We start from the raw sequence: 18,033 nt of genomic DNA, 5'->3' as shown, positions 1-18,033 counted from the left end.
CAGAGGGCTTGTTACCAACCTTTGGTCTTTGCCATCTAACTTTGACCTTCTCTGATGTGTTTAGGTTTGTGACGCAGTCTACTAAGGAAGCCTACGTGATCTCTCTCTACATTAACAACCCACTGCTCATTGGCGGGAGGAAGTTTGACCTGCGCTTGTATGTTCTGGTGTCTACGTACCGCCCGCTGCGCTGTTACATGTAAGAGCCGATGGGGTTCTGTCTCGCGCTTTGACACGCCCAGAGTAGGCAGCTCTTCAGAGGCAGAAAGTAGATTAGCGTTTGCCCAGCCCTGGCTGGGGGAGTGACTGCTAATGGTCACAGGCTTTCTCTGTGGGGCGACGAACACGGGAAATCGAGTGTGGTGGTCATTGCGCACCTCTGAGGGTACCAAGAACCAGTCAGCTGTGCGCTGTAGGGGGAGGCGTTCTGTGGCATGTGAATTATATCTTAGTACGACTCTTATAAAAAAAAAACATAAAAAAGGAGCTCTTTTAGAGGCTTAAAACCAAAAAAGGGGCTCTTTAAAGAGGACAAAGTATTATATATATATATATATTTTTTTTTTTTTTGAGAGAGAGAAAGAGAGCACAAGCAGGGGCAGAGGGAGAGGGAGAAGCAGGCTCCCTGCGGAGCAGGGAGCTTGATGTGGGGCTCGATCCCAGGACCCCGGGATCACAACTTGGGCTGAAGGCAGACGCTTTACCGACTGAGCCACCCAGGCGGCCCCTGAGTGTTGTATTTTCTTTATGCTTCTCCTCCAAGTGTTGAAGTAAAGTAACTTCCCACATAGGTATAAGCTCGGATTTTGCCGCTTCTGCACCGTGAAGTACAGCCCGAGCACCAGTGAGCTGGACAACATGTTCGTTCACCTTACCAACGTCGCTATTCAGAAACATGGGGTAAGTGTGTCGCTTCCCTCCAGCAGAAGGAAATGGACCCTTTTGGTGGGCTTCATTCTATTTGTGTGAGAGGGCAGGTGGCTACAGGAGTGGAATTCCAGATGCCCTGGCACTCAGGAGGAGCGCGGGCCTTCAGTCTCTGGCGCGGCTGCCCCAGCACATCCGTGGGGCCGGCCTCAGGTGGGGTGACTTGGGGAGAAAGCAAGCCCCGGGGTCAAGCCCTGCTTTTCTGGCTCTGTGACCCGGGGCAAGTTAATTTGACTCTCCGAGCCCAGCGTGGGTTTCTCACTTGTAAAAGGAGATAATGTCACTCCCTCACGGGAGTGGTGGGAGGGCACATGACTCGCTGAGCACCTGTCTCGGTTGGTCCCCTGCTGGATGTCGGGGCTACACCGACGGGCAGAAACTAGCTTGGTGTCTCCTCAGGGAGCCTAGGCCTGTCGGGGAATGTGTAATCACAAACCGAGGTGCGTGCTCTGAGGGTAGGGAGTGCACATCTAGAAGAGCATGGGATGAAGGGATCCCTCGTCCAGGGGGCTGAAGAAGACTTTGGTGCAGAAGTGGAGTGGTGCTCGAGCAGAGACCTGAAGTGTAAGCGGGGGTTACCCAGACCAGGAAAGGATGTTTGGGCAGAGGGTACAGTGTGTGCCGGGGCCCTGTGCAGGAAGGAGCACAGCCCGGGGCTGTGAGCAGGCCAGGGTGGCTAGAACCCCCAGAGCAATGGTGGTGGAGTCAGGCGTACCTGGTGAGGCCAGTGAGGGCCCAGACGCAGGACGTCATAGGCTCTGTGTGGGCTTCGGGGCTTTACTCTGGTCCTAACAAAAATGTTCGGAAGGTCTCATTTCTTTATGAGAGATTCTTCTGTTTGGACCTTGCTTGACTGGAAGCCTTGAGTACCTTGGTCCTTTTTTAAATGTAATTTGAGTGGAGAGAGGGTAAGTGTTGATAGAAAACAAGCTTTTTTTGAGCAGCCTACTGAAGTGTTTGGTCAGACCAGCCTGGGGCTCCATCCCCTGTCCATCCCTTACCCTCCATGTGACTTGGGCAAGTCACCCCGGCCTCCCTGGGCCGCCTCGTCTGCAAACGGGAGCCCTGGTATTACCTTGCTGGTCACCATTTACTGAGGGCCTCGACAGTCTTCTGTGTGAGGCCGACCCTGATTCACTGGCCAGAAGGTTCCCCTGAGAGCAGACCGGCGAGCACCACTGTTACACGTTCAAGGTGGGAGGAGCAAGGATGGCTTGGCCAGAAGCTTATTCATAAGAATTGGGAAAATGAGCTATCACGGGACGCAGCACCAAACTTACCAGCCATTTGGAGAAAGCTGAGCAGTGACATCAGGCCCTTTGTCGCCAAGTAGCCAAATTAGTGAGGTCTGGGTGTGGGCTGGGAGATGACGGTGCCCACCTGAGTCCACTTGGTGTCCCTGAGCATGTCAGCCTGCCAAGCCACCAGGGGGCGGGGGAGGGCGGGTGCTGGGGAGCCACACTGAAATTGGGAGGGCTCCCTTTGATAGGCCTTCTCAGGACACCAGTCAGCTGAGTCACTATTTCATCAATAAGAAACAGAAACCATTTTTTTTTTTTTTTTTTTTAATCCGTGGAAGGAGACAGCAGAAGGCAGGCCTTTTAGCTTGGCATCTCTGCAATGCACCAGAAGGCTCTCTGCTTTCTTTGGGTTCTATTTGTAAATGCTTCGCCTGTTAACGTGAGAAAGTGCTTACTCTGAGAAACCTAAGTTTCAGTCCCGAGTAGAAGCCTCGCATGGCTCTCATTAGGTTTGCGTGAAGGACAGATGTTGTACTGGACACTGAAATGTTAAAGCTGTCTATTGGGCACATCCTCCCAGTGTCCCTGGGCGCAGAGCACAGCCCGGCGCCTGGGTCAGAGACTGCAAAGGGGCATCCCCACCCTCAGGAAACTCAGGGACCAGCAGGGGAGGCAGATGGCAAAGGATTGATGATGAGGGAGGCCTTGGGGCTGGGGTGGGGGTGCAGGTGTGTGGGAGGGGCCCACCAGGAGGCAGATGGATCCAGCAGGCAGAGAAGGGGATGGAAAGAGCAGGGGTGCATCCTGATGTGCGCAGTGTTTGCAAATTGATTGATAAGGTGTTCTGAAATAAATCTGATAAAATAATGTTCCTACAGGGGCGCCTGGGTGGCTCAGTTGGTTAGGCGACTGCCTTCGGCTCAGGTCATGATCCTGGAGTCCCTGGATCGAGTCCCGCATCGGGCTCCCTGCTCAGCAGGGAGTCTGCTTCTCCCTCTGACCCTTCCCCCCCTCATATGCTTTCTCTCTCTCTCATTCTCTCTCTCTCAAATAAATAAATAAAATCTTTAAAAAAAAATAATAATGTTCCTACAGTCCAAAAAGCAGGAGACGTTTCCTGCTGTTTATATCTACACGTGTATTGTTTTTTTTTTTTTAAAGATTTTATTCATTTATTTGACAGAAAGAGACACAGCGAGAGAGGGAACACAGGCAGGGGGAGTGGGAGAGGGAGAAGCAGGCTTCCTGCGGAGCAGGGAGCCCGTTGTGGGGCTCGATCCCAGGACCCTGGGATCATGACCTGAGCCGAAGGCAGACGCTTAACGACTGAGCCACCCAGGCGCCCCTATGTCTACACATGTGTAAGGCAGTGTTTTGCTGTGGATACTTTATACCTCTAGAACTTTTTTTAAAGATTTTATTTATTTATTTATTTATTTATTTATTTATTTATTTATTTATTTATTTGAGAGAGAGAGCACAAGCAGAGGGAAGAGGCAGAGAGAGAAGCAGACTCCCCGCTAAGCAAGGATCCCGATGTGGGACTCGATCCCAGGACTCTGGGATCATGACCTGAGCTGAAGGCAGATGCTTAACCAACTGAGCCACCCAGGCGCCCTAGAACTTCTTTTTTTAAATGAACTTTTCTTGATAGTGAAGACACTCTGTAACAGGAAAAAGGAAGGTAATCGGTGGGTGGCAGCCTGGCTTCCCTGCAACTTCTCCAAGTCCCTGTTTATAAGGATACAAACACTGAGTTACTGAGAGTGCATTTGAGGTGAACACACTTTGGGTACCTCATCTGGTAAGGCATTTTAGTGAAACTGATGTATAAATTTGTCTCTAACCTCAAAAGGTATTTTTTTTAAACTGGGGTTAAAGTGTTGCTAATTCTTTGTTAATATGAAAGCAAAGTCTGTTTTGAGTCAGTGGTGTTTGTCCTTTCTTAGGCTGGTTTGGTTTTAGTTCCCACCTTTTTTTAAAAAAAAGATTATTTATTTATTTATTTGACAGAGAGAGAGAGCACAAGCAGTGGGGAGCGACAGGCAGAGGCAGAGGGAGAAGCAGACTCCCCACTGAGCAGGGAGCCTGATGCGGGACTCGATCCCAGGACCCCGGGGTCATGACCCAAGCCAAAGGCAGACGCTTAACCGACTGAGTGCCCCCGGCGCCCTTTAGTTCCCACTTCTCATCTTTATACTTAGGAAAACAAAGCCTGGTCTCATAATCTCATAACCTCCTGATGTACTTCAGGATTTTCTAGCTTTTTGCCTCCAAAAGAGAGCATTGGGTAGAGAGTCAATGTTTAGGGTCAGAGGACTAGAAGGAGCCGTGGGTGAGGGTGAGAAAGCTGGGCTCGGGTGCCAGCTCCCTCGTGGCCCGGGGAGAAGCTCGGGCAGGTCACGTAACCCCTCTGAGCCCAAGTCTCTTACCCACGGACGGGATGTTGTGAGGAGTTGCGTGTGCAGTGCTCTTGGACTACGGTGCCCAGTACCGCGTGTGGCTTCTCTGAAAGCAGACTCACAGGCAGAGATGAGTGCGCAGGGGGTCTGCTGGGGCAATGGGGGGGGGTCCAGACATTGCAAGAGGGAAGGTTGAGCTGGGACGCAACAGCGGCAGGGTGCCTGGAGCTGGGTGGTCCTGCAGAGTCACTCAGGATGGATCAGGGACCGAGGGACCCTGGCATCAGCCTGTAACAGGCTGCAGGCTGCCAGGGTGGGCATGGCCTCGGACTGGGCTGCTCCCGTTAGCCAAGGGCAGCTCCCAGAGATGTCTGGGCTGGAAGCTGGGGTCTGGGTGGCACTCCACAGCATGCATTGCAGGCGGTGAATTACTAAGTGTGAATGTTACTACTAGAGGTGAATATTTTAAACATACCTGTATAGGGGGCCCCCAGCACACATTCTAGGGGGAAAGAGCAGGTGCTAGATTCCTCAGGGTGCATTGCCTGGAGCCCTGTGCCCTTTCTATCACCAGGAAGACTACAACCACATCCACGGGGGCAAGTGGACCGTGAGCAACCTACGGCTCTACCTGGAGAGCACCCGAGGCAAGGAGGTGACTGGCAAGCTGTTCGACGAGATCCACTGGATCATCGTGCAGTCGCTGAAGGCCGTGGCGGTGAGTGCCTGGGGGTGGGGGGGTGGGGGCGGAGTTGGGCTGGGGCCTGTGAGCAGAGCCACTGAGTGTGGGCGGCGGGGGATGCTTGTTCTTTTGCCACAAATACTTGTCTTTACGGGCTCACCTCCCTCATGTCCACGTGTCTGCCAGAGGCTGGGGCAGTTTCGGGGAGGTAGCAGGGCCAGCTTCCAGCTAGGTGCTGCCCAGGGCGCGCCAGGTGCCAGACGAGTCCTGCTGGGGTCACCACCAGCTCTTCTGTGCCATTGGATGGAGGAGGCCTACTTCGGCATGAGCTGACAGTCAGAGATGGCCTCACGGTGGCCTCCTCGGGTTTAGGCCTCCTGCTCTGTGACATCATGGACATCCGGACACCCACCTCTCTGCTTGTTGCCTCAAGTCTGCTGTTTGTTGGCTGGTTTGCAGTTTTTGCTTGTGTTTTGTTTTACTGTTCCAAAGCAGGAGGGCATCTATTTTTGAGGGAAAGAAAAGAAATAAACACCAGGTCACCAGCATGTGGGCTACTGTGTTCAGAGCTTTCACATGTGGGCTCCCAGATGCTCATTACCCTGTGACTCATAAGCAAAATGGAGGCTCAGCCCTGGCCCGAGGAAGTCCAGGGACAGGCTCTGGGGCCCAGGCCTGCTGAGGGGGCTCCCAACAGACTGGCCCACTGGCTGTGGGACCTGAGGGCACTCGGCCTGGCCCTGGGAGTAGGCAGCAAGTCCCGTGGAGAGTGCATGCCCAGCCTCTCGGAGCCTCGGAGGCCTTCTCTGTGAAATTGGGAGACGGTGGGGTGGGGGGTTGGAGAGTTAGCAACTTCCTGTCCTGCAGAGGCTGCTGGGACAATGGTGTGGGCAGTGGCTGGGGGTAGGACCCCCGGTTCTCCGGGGAGATGCAGTTCCACTGACTCCCCTGGAAAAACAGCCCCTGATTCTTGGCTGCCTCCCCCACCCTTCCACCCCCCAGCCTGGTTTCCCTCCAGCGGGTAAGCCTGGACTGGCCTGTCTCCCCTCAGGAGTTTCAGGTCTACGTCCAGGGTTTGAAGAGAGCCCACACACCCACTAACGTGTAAAAAGGCCTCACTGTCGTGTCTGTGAGCTTCACTCACTGTGGGGTGCACGAGGGGCCCCAGGGCGCATGTCACGTGGATGCGTGCTGGGCCTTCCCACAGGCTTTGATCCAGGTAGCCTGGGCAGGGCCTGGGAATCTGCGTTGTGAGTGGCTAGGAGGGTTTTTTTTACATACCTGGAGAACAGTTTATGAAGTGGAATTGAACATTAAAAAGAAAATCCAGGGGCGCCTGGGTGGCTCAGTCGTTAAGCGTCTGCCTTCGGCTCAGGTCATGATCCCGGGGTCCTGGGATCGAGCCCCGCATCGGGCTCCCTGCTCGGCGGGAAGCCTGCTTCTCCCTCTCCCACTCCCCCTGCTTGTGTTCCCTCTCTTACTGTGTCTCTCTCTGTCAAATAAATAAATAAAATCTTAAAAAAAAAAAACAAAGATTGTCAGTAAATAGATTGACTCTTGTCACAGAGAACGGAGGTTCATGACCTGGCATCCCGCATCCTTAAGGGCCCGAGAAGGGCCTAGCAGCCTGGTGGACAGCCTCTGTTTGTGATGAGAGGCTGCATAGGCCTTCATTTTGTGTACCGACTGAGGAGCAGGACTTCGGTCTGCTCCAGGGACAGTCCCATGCGGACAGAGATGACGGTGCTCTGATCAGGCCTCGGATGAGTGAGTCCCGGAGACCCCGGTGATTGCTTCGTGATGTCCCCTCGGAGGCTGAGGAAAGTTTCCATGTCTGAGCCGAGGAGGAGGAGGACCCGGGAGGGATGGAGGGAAGCACCAGGGGCGGAGGTGGAGCGTGCTGGTCTTGGCAGTGAGACCCCCGCACGCCAGCACCCAGCACTGCCAGGAGGGCCCGCCACCTGGCTGCCCGCGTCTCTGAGGTGGTGGTGTCGGCCGGGCCCTTCTGAGGCCACTGTATAAGCCGCCACTTACTCTCTTGCAGCCGGTGATGAACAATGACAAACACTGCTTCGAGTGCTATGGGTATGACATCATCATCGACGACAAGCTGAAGCCCTGGCTGATTGAGGTAAACGTGCTGCTGCAGCCCATGGGGCTGCTCGCCCACCCAGCTGCCTCTGCCCTGCCTCAGGCTCGGCAGGACCGGGGCAGATTCTGCCGATGAGATGTAACAGGGACAGATAGTCAGGTGCGACAAGCTTGCTGCTGAACAGTGAGCGCACTCCCGATGTCTCACCTGCGAGTCCAACCCACGGAGCCGGCTTCCCTCGTCCAGACGAGCTCGGTGCCCTGGTGCTCCCGGGTGCTTCCAGAAGCATCGTGCCCCGGAGGCCCTGCCCTGTCCTCATGGGGGCATTGTTCCCATTCAGGAAAGGCTCTTCCAGACCCGGAAGCCTGTGGGAGGTGGTAGCATATGGTCCAGAGATAAGGGATGTTATCTTTTTCCGACCAAGGCGTAGTCTGGGAGTGGATTCATCTGCCTGTTTCAAGGCATGGACAGGATGTAGCAGTGGCTGGCCTAGGTGCACACACCCTTTCTCTGGTGACAGGCCTGGGTGATGCTTGCCTCAGCCGCAGTGGCGCTGGCATACGCACCTGAGGCCCAGAGCCTGCCTTGCTGGGGTTACTCTGCTTTGCGGCCGGAGAGAGGAGCTCGGGCCTCAGGGGACCCAGGGTTGGACACCCCATGAAAATGTGGGCTGTCTGTTCTGTTGGTTCCTTTCCCTGTGTGTGCCTCTGAGCACTGGTGGAGGTAGACGGCTCAAGCCTTTTAGCTCAGTCCCATTTTGAGCCAGGAAAGCGGAGTCTCAAAAGGAAATTGTGAGTGGTCACAACTTGTAGGGAAATTCACTGGGAGCCCTTACAGGAAGCTGCTGGAAGAGCCAAGTCATAGAGAGCGAACTGTTCCAGAACAGTATTTTCCAGGTTACTTCTTATACTGCCAAAACTGCATGCGTGCGTGCGTGTGTGCGTGCGTGTGTGTGTGTGTATGTGTGGGTGTATGTGCGTGGGTGTGTGTGCGTGTGCATGCGTGGAGATATATGTAGATATATAGAGAAATCTGCAGATGCATATATAAAATATTTACGCATTCTCTTTTTCCATTTTAGAAGTCCAGTACACTATCCATTGCGCTACAGAGTGTTTTTTTCCATTTTAAACAGAGTAACTTGAGTGGAAGTCAAACTTTCCTTGATGTGCTAGATCTTAATTGTGAATAATACTTCTAACATAATAACAGATCTTAATCTTAGCATATTTATAATAATCCTGGCATTATGATATGCTAGCATAGTAATTCCAAGGGCGCCTGAGGTTCATACAGTACCTTTTACTGCTGAACATTAGCTACCTTGCTAGCAGCACAGAGACAGTCTGGCTGTTTGGGAGAAACCTAAACAACTTGAACACTTGCTGCCTCCACTCTCCCACGGCCTGAGGAAACAGCTAACCAAGATCATTACAACTGTGCCTAAAGTAAGAGTAAATAGGTGGTGACTCAGGGCCTGTGGGACTCTGCACACAGCAAATGACTGCGTTTTAACCTGTGGACATTTGACATTGCTTAGCTCCTCAGGGGCCTTATGGGACTAACTTTCTGTCTTTCAGATGGGTTTCTCATTTGGCAGAATACTGCTTTGTTGGTGAGGTATTACTCTCTTTGCCAAAAAGGGGCCCACTGGGGACGCCTGGCTGGCTTAGTCGGTAGAGCATCCGACTCTTGATCTCGGGGTCGTGAGTTTGAGCCCCATGTTGGGTATAGAGATTACTTAAAGGTGGGGGGCATTACTTTTTACTTCAACCCCATGATGCTGCTTGGTCAGGGTGATTTGGTTCACTGATTCTAGCAAAGCTCGTGGCGGGGGTCTTTCAATACTTTGGACAGAGCTCATCACATAGGTAGACACTGAAGTTATGCTTATGATCTACATTCACTTAACTTTTTTTTCTAAAGATTTTATTTATTTGAGAGAGAGAGAAGACACGAGCGGATGGAGGGGCACAGGGAGAAGCAGACTTCCCGCTGAGCAGGGAGCCCAACGTGGGGCTCGATCCCAGCACCCCGGGATCACGATCTGAGCCGAAGGCAGACACTTAACCAACTGAGCCACCCAGGCGCCCCTTCACTTAACATTTTTATTTGTATGATAAGTGATTTGCAGGTCATAATCCCAACTTGTTTTCAATACTATTTATATTTCATCTAATATCTAATGAAAGCAGATCCTAAAATGCTTCCTATACAAAGTACCGGACGATATTAGATATGAGCAGTATGAAATGACAGCTTGATCTAAAGTGTGTGGTAGTTGGCGTTTTCCTCAGCAGTGAGTGTGTTCACACCACAGGGATCTGTGATCCAAGTGAACAGCACAGTTCCTTTCCTCTCGTAGGTGAATGCGTCCCCGTCTCTCACCTCCAGCACTGCCAACGACCGAATCCTTAAGTATAACCTGATCAACGACACCCTCAATATTGCGGTCCCTAATGGCGAGATTCCAGACTGTAAATGGAACAAGTCACCCCCGAAGGAAGTCCTCGGCAATTACGAAATTCTGTAAGTTTGTGTGCAGACTGGGCAGCCGCCCTTGTGTGTTTCAGATTGAGGGGAGCCAGGGCCCAACTTGGGTTGTCTGCATGTGTGTGGACTTGCCTTGTTGGGCCGAGTATTTCATTTATTAATGATGTTATGGGATAGATCATGTTGTAGCGGAAAAACAGGTCTTAAACTAGGCCTTTGTCTGGGTCTTTTACTTGATCAATATTGATGATGTGTTTGCCACCTGCTGGGCACCACACGAGCCGCTGGGGCAGGGCGGAGCAGGTGGGAGATCGCTAATGCAAGCGATCTTACGGAGTTGGGAAGACGAGAATGCTCGTGATGATTGCTCACAGCTGAGGGCTGCCCACATGCCCGGAACTGTGCTGAGTGCCTCATTTCCCCAGCGGCCCCTGAGGTTAGTATTGTCATTAGCCCCATCTCACGCAAGCGGAAACAAGGTTTAGAGAGGTACAGTGGCCTGTTGGCGGCGACAGAAAGTGGGAGCAGCGTGAGAGCCTGTTGGGGGGCAGTGGTTGAGCGACGTACCGTTGGTTCAAACCGTGGAATAGAGGGTGGCCCAGGAGCTCTGGTGGGGCCTGGGAGGCTGAGGGAGGAAATCACGTTGCAGAAAAGGGCATGCGAGGGACGCGAGTTAGCTTGTCTGCATGGATGCGGCTACCGTGGGCTCTGAGGTGTGGAAGGGGAGCTGGAGAAAAGAGGGAAATAGTGCCCCAGACCGGAAGAGGGACATGTGTAAGGGTCACGTTAGTCCTTCCATAAAAGTAAAAATGTGCGTTTAACGTCCCAAGAAAACAAAGGAAGAAATTTGTAGTGAAGGTCACGTGCCGCACACAGATCCCAGGCCCACGGCTGGTAGGCATTGCTCACGTGGGGCCTCGGGCTCCAGAGCCCACGGGTGACCACCTCACCGCCTCCGCCGTGCGTGGCCTTGGTGTGTGTGTGCAGCACCGGGGAGGGTGGAGGGTCAACTCAGAAGGGAAGTGTGGGGGCCTCCGGGGGCGGTGGTGGGGAGCTGCAGGCGTGACCACTCGGTGTGGTGGGTGGTTTCCTCCAGCCACAGTCAGTGGTTAAGTGGGCTAAGTGCAGGGTAAGCATAGGGCGCAAAGTGACGAGCGCTGGGGCTTGTCGGGCACAGAGGAGGGCGAGGGGGTGGGAGGGCCCTGGAGGTCCTGGTGGTTGAGGGCTGTGGGGGTTGGGGCACCAGCAAAGCGAGCTGGGGAGGAGGCAGAGGTCAGAGGGAGTGTCTGCAGTCCGGGCTTTGCAGGGTTGGTGGACGTGACAAGGTCGGGGGCCGTGGGAACGGGCCTGAGCTGGGGCGGAGGACGAGGTCATGAGGGGGGCACGGGGTCAGGGAATTGGGGTCTCCTGTTTGGTCATTGCAGCGGCCAACACTTGGGAGCCGCGGGCCCAAACGGTAAGGAATTAGGTGGCAGCTAACTGCACCCGGCAGGTGGTGGATCCCGCTGACCTGGGAAGGAGGTTTTGGAGAGGGGGGGCTCCCTCCAGGCCCAGGGGCATGATGGGTAGGAGAGAAAGCACCCCCACTGGAGGGGCCGCAGGGAAGCAGTATCTTCAGGGAGAGCAGGGTTTTAGCGCAGGAAGGTGCAGGGGACGTTCCAGGATGAGGTGGAGACTCGGAGGTTTGCTGGCAACAGGCGAGTTCTGAGTGCGCAGAGGAAGAGCTTGGGGGTGATCAGACTGGGGCGTGTCCAGAGCCTCTGGGGGTGGCAGCGGGGGAGGGGCAGGGTGCCGTGCAGGAGACCAGGGCTGAGCCCTGACGGCCTCTGTGGCAGCCAGGGGGGCGGAGTATGTGAAGGAGTCCTGCCTCCTGCCAGGAGCGTGAGGGACTTGGTGGATCTGTCTTTATCCAGCCAAGGTGCTGGCAGGCTGGGCAGTCGGGAGCCCCTGGGGCCCTTGAGGGAGGGCGGCAGACACTCCACTTCCGGTTAAAGACCCAGAGGTCAGGGCCTCACTGCTGTTAGTTGACGAGACAGAAAGGTGACCCCCCCCACCCCTACCCACTCAGCCGCCCTCTGCCCACTCCTGTGAGTCAAGGAAGGCTCCAGCGCAGAGCTTCCAGGCGCTTCCATGCAGGCTTCCTCCCCAGTGCTTCGGATGACCTCACGGTCAGGAATCCCATTGTTGGCTCACAGCCACGGCCTCTTGCAGCAGTAGCCCCTCTTGCAGCAGTAGCCGGCTGCACGGGGAGGGAGGGCCCTGACTTTCTACCACGTCAGGTGCTCTGCCTCCCGTGGGGTGCTCACAGTGGTCTCCAGAGTGTGCCAGTAGCAAGAGCAGTGAGCCAGGCTGCCAGTTCGCTGCCCAAGGTCAGCCACTGGTGCTGGCCCCCAGAAGTAGGCTCTCTTGTTGCCCTGATCGCTGTGCTGGCCTTCAAGCCACGAGGCCTGGCCTTCTGCGCCTACAGCCTCCAGGGCCCCGGTCTGAAGGTGCTGGGTGTACTCGTCCAGCCTCCAAAACCCTACTGCCCAGGGGCGCCCTGGTGGCAGTCAGTTAAGCATCTGACTCCTGATTTCGGCTCAGGTCATATCTCAGGGTTGTGAGATGGAGCCCCACATCCGGCTCCGTGCTTAGCACAGTCCGCTTGAGATTCTCTCTGTCCCTCTGCCCCTCCCCCCACTCACTCTACCTCTCTAAATAAATCAATTTTTTTTAAAGATTTTTTTATTTATTTGTCAGAGAGTGCACACGAGCAGGGGGAGCGGCAGGCAGAGGGAGAAGCCTAGATACAGAAAGAGAGAGAGAGAGCATGAGCAGGGGAAGAGGCAGAGGGAGAGGGAGAAGCAGGCTCCCCGCTGAGCAAGGAGCCCGATGTGGGACTCGATCCCAGGACTCTGGGGTCATGACCTGAGCCGAAGGCAGATGCCAACTGAGCCACCCAGGCACCCCGATAGATAAATCTTTAAAATAAATGAATAAATAAAACACTACTGTCTGAACCTGCCAGTTACTGCAATCTGCTTGTCATTCTAGCAGGAGAGAAGCCTGCTAGAATGAGAAGGGGCCCTAGAAGACCATCTGCCTGATTCTCCTCCACATTAGCACCACCCCTGGGAACAGCGTGTCCCAGATGTCAGCTGCTTGGCACATACACAGTGAGACTGGTAACCCCTGTGTGGTCCTTCCCCCCTTGCCCCCCATCATTCCGTAGATTCTCACTGCACACCCACCCAGGAATGAGGTGCTGGGGGCAACTGTGAACCAGACAAATGGGGTCATTGCGGTCCTTAGGTCAGCGATGTAGACACAGAAGCAGCAACAGAGTGCTAATGGGGGTGGTGCTAACATGTGAACAGGGAGTCCAGGGGCTCTAGCAGTCCTTGGGGTGGGGGGGCCCCCACAGGCAGAACCTCCAGTGTCCCTGGGGAGTCCTCCCTCCAGCGTCATCTCTCCTTAAGGAGACGGGGGAGAGGAGGGCCCTACCTTGTTGCCCTGACCCCCATTCTGGCAGAGGGAAACCCTGTAGTGTCTGTCATGTGGGTAGCAGTCAACAAGCCAGCCTTCTTCCTCCTTGCCCTTCCCTTTCGGCCCCCCGTTTCCCAGCAGAAGCACAACGCAGAAAATATATTCTTCAGCTTAAGAAGCTTCTCTCCCACACCACTCTCAACCTGCAGATTCTGAATCTGGGAATAAACATAGAACAGAAATACCCCTTTTCCAGAAGTCAGCAAAACTCAGCTAACGCAACATAACTGAGCATCTTCGTACCTTTTGCATTTGACATGAACATCCACTTATAACAGAGGATCCTCAGTCAGGGCGTGGCCACCAAAGCCTACCTAGGAAGGAGGTTTAATAGGGAACAGAAATGCTTCTCACACTCCTGATCCACAGGGTGAAAAGGTCCCAATTAGGAATCTGAAGTCTTGGGTTTTACTTGATCCCACAGCCCTTAGGACACCGAGTAAACCTCTCCCAAGTCTCAGGAAGTAGGGGATCAGTCAGGAGGCTGATGGGAAGTCACCTTGGGAATAGGAGACCCCATCGCCAGAGGCTGTACCTGCCAGGCCCTGCAGGTGGTGCAGTGACATTTCTCCAGCCTCATGGAACCCCCCCCCCCAAGAGGGGCTCACCGTGGTGGGAGAGGCCAGGGACTACCCAGATGTCCTAATCGGGCAGGGGCGCCCGGGCTTTCAGCTCTGTCCTTTCTGAGGCAAAAGCCCAGGCTCTGTTTCCTACACAGGGTCATGCTTTCACACCGCACAGGCCTGGTGCGGAAATGTTAGCGGGGAGGGGCAGGGCGGGTCTCAGCTGGTGGAGGCTGGATCTGGCCTTTCTTGCGGGGTGAACTGCCCGCCCTGTCCTGGTCCCCTCACCCTGGGGGGGGGTCATTCACACCCCGTTCCCCGTCTGAAATGGGGTCAGTCATACCTGCCCACAGATGCTGTGTTACAAAAGTATTTCCAGACGTCAGTCTTCTCCCTCACCCCCCTGGTGTCCCATTCATGTTTCCTTTGGGGTCACTGCCGACTTCCATCTGGTAGGAAGCTTTCATAAAATGTCAACTGCAGGAGCCGGGGCCAGTTCACAGAAGTCATTTAACAAGGCTGTACCTGTATGCTCTGTGGCCTCAGGCAGGGTTTGGTGGGCTGGCAGGCTGGAGACATGCAGGGGGCGGGAGGCAGGCTGCCTCCCTGGGCGACGTGGAGTTTGCCACATTACGGCTCTGTGGCCCTGCTTGGCCAAATCCTGAAGATGTTCCTCTGTTTCTAGCTATGATGAAGAGCTGGCGCAGGGTGATGGGGCTGACCGAGAGCTGAGGAGTCGCCAGGGCCAATCACTGGGGCCCAAAGGGGGCCGATCGCGAGACTTGGGGAGAACCGTCCTCACAACCTGGAAGTGAGCACCCGTAGACGCAAAAGACTGCAGCCTGGACCCTGCCAGATACTCACTGCACCTGGGCCTATTTTGAAATTTCCTTTTTTTAGAGCTTTCTCCCCCTTTCCTAAGCCCTGTAAATAAATAAAGGCATTTCTTTGGAAGGTGAAGGAGTCTCTTAAGAGGGAAAGATGCCGTGCTTCTCCTTTCCTCTCACACAGTACTTCTGAGACCAGACACGTGGGGATTTTCCCCACAACGAGCCATTCTGCGCTCCTCTGGCTGGTGCTGGGTGTCCTACGATTTAGCTCCGTTTTGATAACCATCTGCCTGGAGCTGGCGTCCGATCCCACGGGTGAAGGGCCCAGTCCCCCAAGACGGGCCTTCTGCACCCCCAAAGCCTCAGAAGCCAATCCAGGTTGTCTCCTGTACTTCTGACCTACCTGCTCTAAGTTGGAGGTTCCCAGCACCTCTTTCTCGAGGCCCTCCGAGGGCTTGATTCCTTTGCTAGAGCGGCTAGCGGAACTCGGGAAAACCCTTTACCTGCTCGATTACCAATTTCTCACAAAGGATGCAACTCAGGTGAGCCAGATGGAAGAGATGCCGAAGGCAAGGTACGGGGGGAGGGGGGAGGAGCTTCCATGCCCTCCCTGGGTGCACCGCCCTCCCAGCACCTCCATGTGTTGGCCCTCTGAATTCCATATTCAAGGAGATTTATGAAGGTTTCATTACATGGTATTGGTTGATGAAATCATTGGCCATCGGCTATTGATTCAGCCTTTAGCCCCACCTCCTCCCCAGAGGTTAGGGCAGGGGGGCTGGAAGTGCCCACCCTCCGATCCCTGGGTGGTCCCCCTGGCAGCCTGGCAGGCTACCTGTGAGCCCCCAGCCACCTGGTCGGCCATTAGCACCAACTGGCTTGGTTGAAAGGGGCTCATTAGGAATAACAGAAGACGCCCATTTCTCCTTTACTATCTGGAGCTATTTCAGGACCTGGGAACAAAACTAAATATTCTAACATTTAAAGGCTGTCCCTGTCGCTCATGGAAAGGAAACGACAGGGGTTTTAGGAACTGTGTGACAGGAATGGGGATGAAGACCAAATCTCTATAAATCACAATGTCCCATCTCTGTCTCATCAGGGCTGGAAGAACTGATTCACGAATGTCTGAAAGCAGCTCTTTCCGCAGAGAGTAACAGCCTCAGCGTGTGATTTAGTTTATTACGAGGTGTTCACATTTTAAAAATACTGTGCTGACTTACAAACGAAACCTGACTATTTTACAGAGTCAAGCTGCTGTGAGAAAGCAGGATATTTAACCCGACAGCTATTTGGGTATAGTTCCCTTTAACTGGACCGTGATTCTGAGGAAGACTGGCAACTGGAAATGTGTGTCAGTAATTTATCCTTACAGAGGCCTTTGTCTTGGTGCTGTCACTTCGGTTTTGTAGGTGAGTCTGTGAGATGAGCCCAGACAGTCCCCGCCGTGTGGCTCATCTGATGTCAGCATCTGGGTTTGCTGCAGACCAGAGGTAAGCGTCGTTGGCAGCCCACGGCCAGGACCAGCTCCTGGGGTGGTGTGCTGACGTGAAGCCACCCTGGACAAAAATGAGTGAGGTGGAGAAAAATACAGGAAACCCTGAGTCAGTTGGACAGAGTGACTGATGCACGCCAGTAACCTCTGAGACTCGGGCTCCCTATTTAGTAAGAGCCTTTTCCCGTTGGTCATACTTGACACTGTTCACTCATGCTTCAGTCATTGTCTTGAATTTACCTTTAAAACTCCCCACCTGAGGGACGCCTGGGTGGCGGGGTAGGTTAAGCGTGCCTTCCACTTAGGTCATGATCCCAGGGTCCTGGGATCGGCCCCGCATCGGGCTCCCTGCTCAGCACTCTTTCCCTCTGTCTCTCTCTCTCTCTCTCTCTCTCTCTCTCGCTCTGTGTCAAATAAATAAATAATTTTTTTTAAGATTTTTTTTTTAGGGCGCCTGGGTGGCTCAGTTGGTTAAGCGACTGCCTTCGGCTCAGGTCATGATCCAGGAGTCCCTGGATCAAGTCTCACATCGGGCTCCTTGCTCAGCAGGGAGTCTGCTTCTCCCTCTGACCCTCTTCCCTCTCGTGATCTCTATCTCTCATTCTCTCTCTCTCTCTCTCAAATAAATAAATAAAATCTTAAAAAAAATTAAAAAAAAGATTTTTTTTTATTTGAGACAGAATGAAAGAGAGAGAGCACATGAGAGGGGGGAGGGTCAGAGGGAGAAGCAGACTCTCCGCCGAGCAGGGAGCCCGATGCGGGGCTCAATCCAGGGACTCCTGGATCATGACCTGAGCCGAAGGCAGTCGCTTAACCAACTGAGCCACCCAGGCGCCCTAAATAAATAAAATCTTAAAAAAAAAAAACCAAAAAACCAAAACACTCCCCACCTGAAAAAAAAAAAACAAAAAGCAAAAAAACTCCCCACCTGTTTGTTGTTACAATGTTAGGAATAGGATTTTGTTCTCCTGATGGTGTGCCGAGGACATAGCAGACAGGGGTCTTTCTCGTACCTGTGTGTGAACACGTCAGGTTTATATGTCCTTTCTCGGGCATCTGTGTGCTCACTTGTGTTTAACGACGTTTCGCTGCCAGTTGGGGAAAAGGGCCTTTTATGCGGTATCTAGGATAGAAAGTGAGAGAGGCATAATGCAAATGGTATTCAGCCAGCATCCGAATGACTTGCGGTTTGAGGGGATTTGTCCGCAGTGTTCACTTTAAGCCTGAGACTCTTCCACCTTAATGACCTGATTTGGATGTGCCTTTTGTGCAGCCCCTAATTTGAGGTCTAATGTTGATGGCGGGTGTGGCTTTGAGTTTGAGTCAGACCTGGGCTTGAAGCCTGGCTCTGCCATTTATTAGTTTGTCCCAAGGCTATCCAGTGGATCTTTGGACCTTGGCTTCCTGGTGTATAGAAGGGGACTAATGATATCTGCTTCGGAAATCACCAGTGCCACAGCACCGGGTCCGGCCTGCCCCGCTCGCACGGTGGCTCCGCCTGCGTCCCCTGACCCAGGAGGGGCGTAATCCACATAATCCACGTGACAGATGGCCCCCACCCCTGGCTCCCACACACGGCTCTTCCACCCACTACGTCCTACAGCCCAGCTTCTCAGTCATGTTTTCGTTTTGTTCTCCGTGTGTCTGGGAGCAGGGTGGAGTCGCTGGCTGGGAACGTTGACCTCAGCCTGAGCCCAGAGGACAAGGCCGGCACGTCAGGAGTGAAGTTGTTAGTTTGCCGGCCAGTGGGTTGCTAGGTGAGAACGAGTGTCTGCTAAATAGA

General features: G+C 53.8%; 1 protein-coding gene across 4 annotated transcripts in view; it reads left to right on the top strand.

Moving 5' to 3' along the window:
• Positions 1 to 14,874, top strand: part of TTLL1 (TTL family tubulin polyglutamylase complex subunit L1) — a 31,937-nt gene extending 17,063 nt beyond the window's left edge. For all 4 annotated transcript variants that reach the window (XM_028115520.2, XM_028115516.2, XM_028115517.2 and 1 more), the window contains 6 exons: positions 65 to 199; positions 792 to 900; positions 5,145 to 5,288; positions 7,297 to 7,383; positions 9,710 to 9,873; positions 14,611 to 14,874. In XM_028115520.2, coding sequence (XP_027971321.1) covers positions 65 to 199; positions 792 to 900; positions 5,145 to 5,288; positions 7,297 to 7,383; positions 9,710 to 9,873; positions 14,611 to 14,740 — 769 coding nt within the window. In that variant the 3' untranslated portion in view covers positions 14,741 to 14,874. The remainder of the gene's footprint in view (positions 1 to 64; positions 200 to 791; positions 901 to 5,144; positions 5,289 to 7,296; positions 7,384 to 9,709; positions 9,874 to 14,610) is intronic.
• Positions 14,875 to 18,033: the final 3,159 nt, after the last annotated feature.

This window comes from Eumetopias jubatus, unplaced genomic scaffold (genome assembly GCF_037043125.1).
Source record: "Eumetopias jubatus isolate StellerSeaLion01/CBP00866 unplaced genomic scaffold, mEumJub1_p1.0 scaffold_8, whole genome shotgun sequence".
Taxonomy (NCBI): Eukaryota; Metazoa; Chordata; class Mammalia; order Carnivora; family Otariidae; genus Eumetopias; species Eumetopias jubatus.
The sequence above is the reverse complement of the archived record's forward strand: the minus strand, read 5'-3'. Positions and strand labels throughout refer to the sequence as shown.